Source organism: Vollenhovia emeryi, unplaced genomic scaffold (genome assembly GCF_000949405.1).
Source record: "Vollenhovia emeryi isolate VEMERY1.0 unplaced genomic scaffold, V.emery_V1.0 DF939496.1, whole genome shotgun sequence".
Classification (NCBI taxonomy): Eukaryota; Metazoa; Arthropoda; class Insecta; order Hymenoptera; family Formicidae; genus Vollenhovia; species Vollenhovia emeryi.
The window spans coordinates 4,791-8,168 of NW_011966870.1; the positions used below are offsets into that span (position 1 = coordinate 4,791).

At 48.2% G+C, this 3,378-nt stretch overlaps 1 protein-coding gene across 1 annotated transcript; it reads left to right on the top strand.

Moving 5' to 3' along the window:
* Positions 1-394: 394 nt before the first annotated feature.
* LOC105557406 lies at positions 395-1,354 on the top strand. The gene has a single exon (XM_012004653.1). The coding sequence runs from the start codon at positions 395-397 to the stop codon at positions 1,352-1,354; it is 960 nt and encodes a 319-aa protein (XP_011860043.1).
* The last annotated feature ends 2,024 nt before the right edge of the window (positions 1,355-3,378 follow it).

Sequence of the window (3,378 nt, forward strand, 5' to 3'; positions counted from 1 at the left end):
TTAATTTACTACGATTGTTCGCAAATTTAATAATTTTCTCACTACGTTCTTGATTAATTTACTACGATTAATTGCAAATTCAATAATTTTCTTACTACGCTTTTGATTGATTTACGTATTCATTTAATATGTTCACGACTTTACTAAATTGCTTAAATTGTCACTGTTGAAACTAACACGCCTAGCTACATGCTCATTTTACTGAATTCCTGAATTATCTACCTATATAATATAATAATAAGTTTTGTCAAAACGAAGTTATCACATATCTCGTATATTGAGCCAGCCTCGTGGCACTACCCACATTTGTTCTTTGCTTGATTACCCCACACCATATATTTTAGCGACGTTGTACTCTGTTGGGTCTCGACGTCGAACCACGCTACTGATCAAGATGGCAAACGTTGATGCACGAATCTCCTTACAAAGGAGTCGATTTAATTTAATACAAGAGGCCGCTGATTTCACCGAACAAGACATTTCGTCTTTCAATCGACAACTTATTACTACCCGGTTGGCCTTGTTGGAACAGAATTGGAATAGATTTCAGGAAGAACACGAGAACCTATGTCTATCCGAAAGCGAAAATCTGAGTCATCAGCCCTATGTAAGGGAACGAGTCTACGAGCGCTGCCAAGCCTTCTATGTGTACTCGCGTGCAAAACTACTTACCAAACAGGAGGAATTAGACAGCGTGGGCCAGTCTTCCGGTTCTGCGCATTCGGAACAAGGGGCGGTCCGTTCGTTGTTGCCGCGCAGCGCACTTCCAAGAATTAAATTGCCAAACTTTTCCGGAGAATATCATTCGTGGAGAACATTTCACGATTTGTTTGTTTCATTGATCAAAGTAAACTCTGATTTGACTGACGTAGAAAAAATGCACTATCTAAAAACGTGTCTCACTGGAGAGGCGGCTAGACTTATCTGTAACTTGCCACTTTCGGGAGATAGCTTTGCCATAGCTTGGAACCTATTACTTTCGCGATACGAGAATAAACGATTCTTGATTTGCGCGCAACTCGACCGTATCGCAAACTTGAAGCCCCTCAAAACAAAGAGCGCCAACAGGCTGAGGACTCTCCTAACAACAATTCTAGAAGCCATCGGAGCATTACGGGCCCTCGACTGTTCCGTACACAATTGGGATCCCTTGTTGATACACCAGTTTACGAGGCTTTTAGACTCGGAATCTCGGGAGGCTTGGGAGGTGAAACTCGGCTCATCTCCTACGTTCCCAACCTTCAGTCAGTTCGAAGAATTTTTAAGCGGAAGGACAAGAGCCATGGAGAACCTTCAACCGAACCTGGCTTCGGGATCAAATAAAGAACCATTCCGCAAGCTATTATCCCAATGACAAAGGGCCGCTACGTTGACGACATCTTTGGAGGAGCCGACTCATTGTCAGTCTCAGAAGCCAAAGTTATCGTTAAGCAATAGGGTATTATAGAAAAAAAATACCATATAAATTTTATTTTTAGTCAAAAGTATAAATTATAAAATAATTATTTCCAAATTCTTAAGACTTTCTACTAACAATAAATGATTAAAAATAAGTGAAAAAGATGATCAAAAATATGAAATTTTCACGTGACTTGAAAACGCTTCGTTATTGGTTAGTTCGTGTATGACGTCACTTCGTTACTAAAATCTCGCAAGAATAGAGAGAACAAGGAGATTAGTTTAATTTTGGTAAGAAAAACAACTCTGAAATAAAAATGGAAACATGGTAAAAGCAAATTCGACAAATTTACCAAAAATTAACGTTTTTATGGTCTATCAATTTATAAAGGAAGATGATCGCTTTAATGCTGCGGAAACGCGAGGGGTAAAAACATTGGCGTAAGTATAATATTACATGAAACTTTATTAAATATATATAAAAATATTCAAATTAATTAATTTATAGTTCTATTTGCAATTAAAATACATATATATTTACCTTTTAAATATGAAGACCTATGTTTAGGTTTAGGTTAGTTAGGTTAGGTTATGTTATGACTTCGGGAGGGTGAGCTTCGCACATGGAGGGCGGACTGCGGCGTCCCGCAGGGGTCGGTCCTAGGACCACTCCTGTGGGATGTTGCGTACGACGAAGTGCTGCGTGCGGCACTCCCCGCCGGCTGCACATGCGTATGCTACGCGGATGATACGCTGGTGCTGGCCGGCGGGGAGAACTGGGAGGAGGCCACCGCCAATGGCAATCTGGCGGTGGCCTGTGCGATCAGGGCCATAAAGGCATTGGGGCTAAGGGTGGCGGCCAAGAAGACCGAGGCAGTCTTCTTCCACGACGGCTCGGCCGGGCCGCCACCCGAAGCCCGAATTGAGGTGGATGGCGAGCGCATAAAAGTGGGGGCCCAGATAAAATATCTGGGCCTCCACATTGACGGAACCTGGGGCTTCGAGGAGCATTTCCGGAGACTGGTGCCCAGATTGGACAGCGCGGGAAACGCGTTATCGCGCATAATGCCCAATCTGGGCGGGCCGTGTGGGAAGACCAGGAGGCTTTACGCCAACATCGTCTCATCAATAGCTACGTACGGTGCCCCCGTGTGGGCAGAGCCCCTACTGAGGAGCAGGAAATCCCTGTCGATCCTCAGGGGGGCTCAACGGCGAATGGCCATTAGAGCCATACGGGGGTACCGTACGGTATCCCACACGGCGGCCACGCTGCTGGCCGGGATGCCGCCCCTTGACCTGGTGGCGGCCGAGTACGCAAAAGTGTACCGGCGCACCAGGGAACTTCGAGGGCAAGGCATTCCGGTCACAGCGAAGGCTAGGAGGCTCCTCGGAGCCCGGGCAAAGAAGGAGACGCGGGAGGAATGGCGGGCGAGACTCTCGGAGCCACGGACTCCGGGTAAGCGCACCGTTGATGCCGTCCTCCCGGGTCTGGACGAATGGCTTGAGCGCCCGTGGGCGAGGGCCTCATTTAGGACGTCGCAGGTGCTCACCGGGCACGGGTGCTTCGGTGAGTACCTGCGGCGGATAGGGAAGGAACCGAGCGAGAGGTGCCACCACTGTGGCGCGAACAAGGACTCGGCGCAGCACACTCTAGAAGTGTGTCCCGAATGGGATGCACAGCGCCGAGTCCTTGTCAACGAGATAGGCCTGGACCTGTCCCTGCATGCGGTCGTGGCGGCAGTTACAAGGGACAGGAGGAAATGGGAGGCTTTCTCCTCCTTCTGTGAGCATGTCATGCTGCAGAAGGAGGAGGCTGAGCGAGTGCGAAGGGGGGAGGCAACTCCCCCCACAGCACGACAAGGCGGCGGGGGAGCGGGGATCGGAAGAAGAAGAGGGAGAAGAGGAATCCCCGCTCACCTCAAGAAGTGGAGCCTGACCTAGGCGATGGGTCAGGAACAGGGAACAGTCTATGGGGGGGGG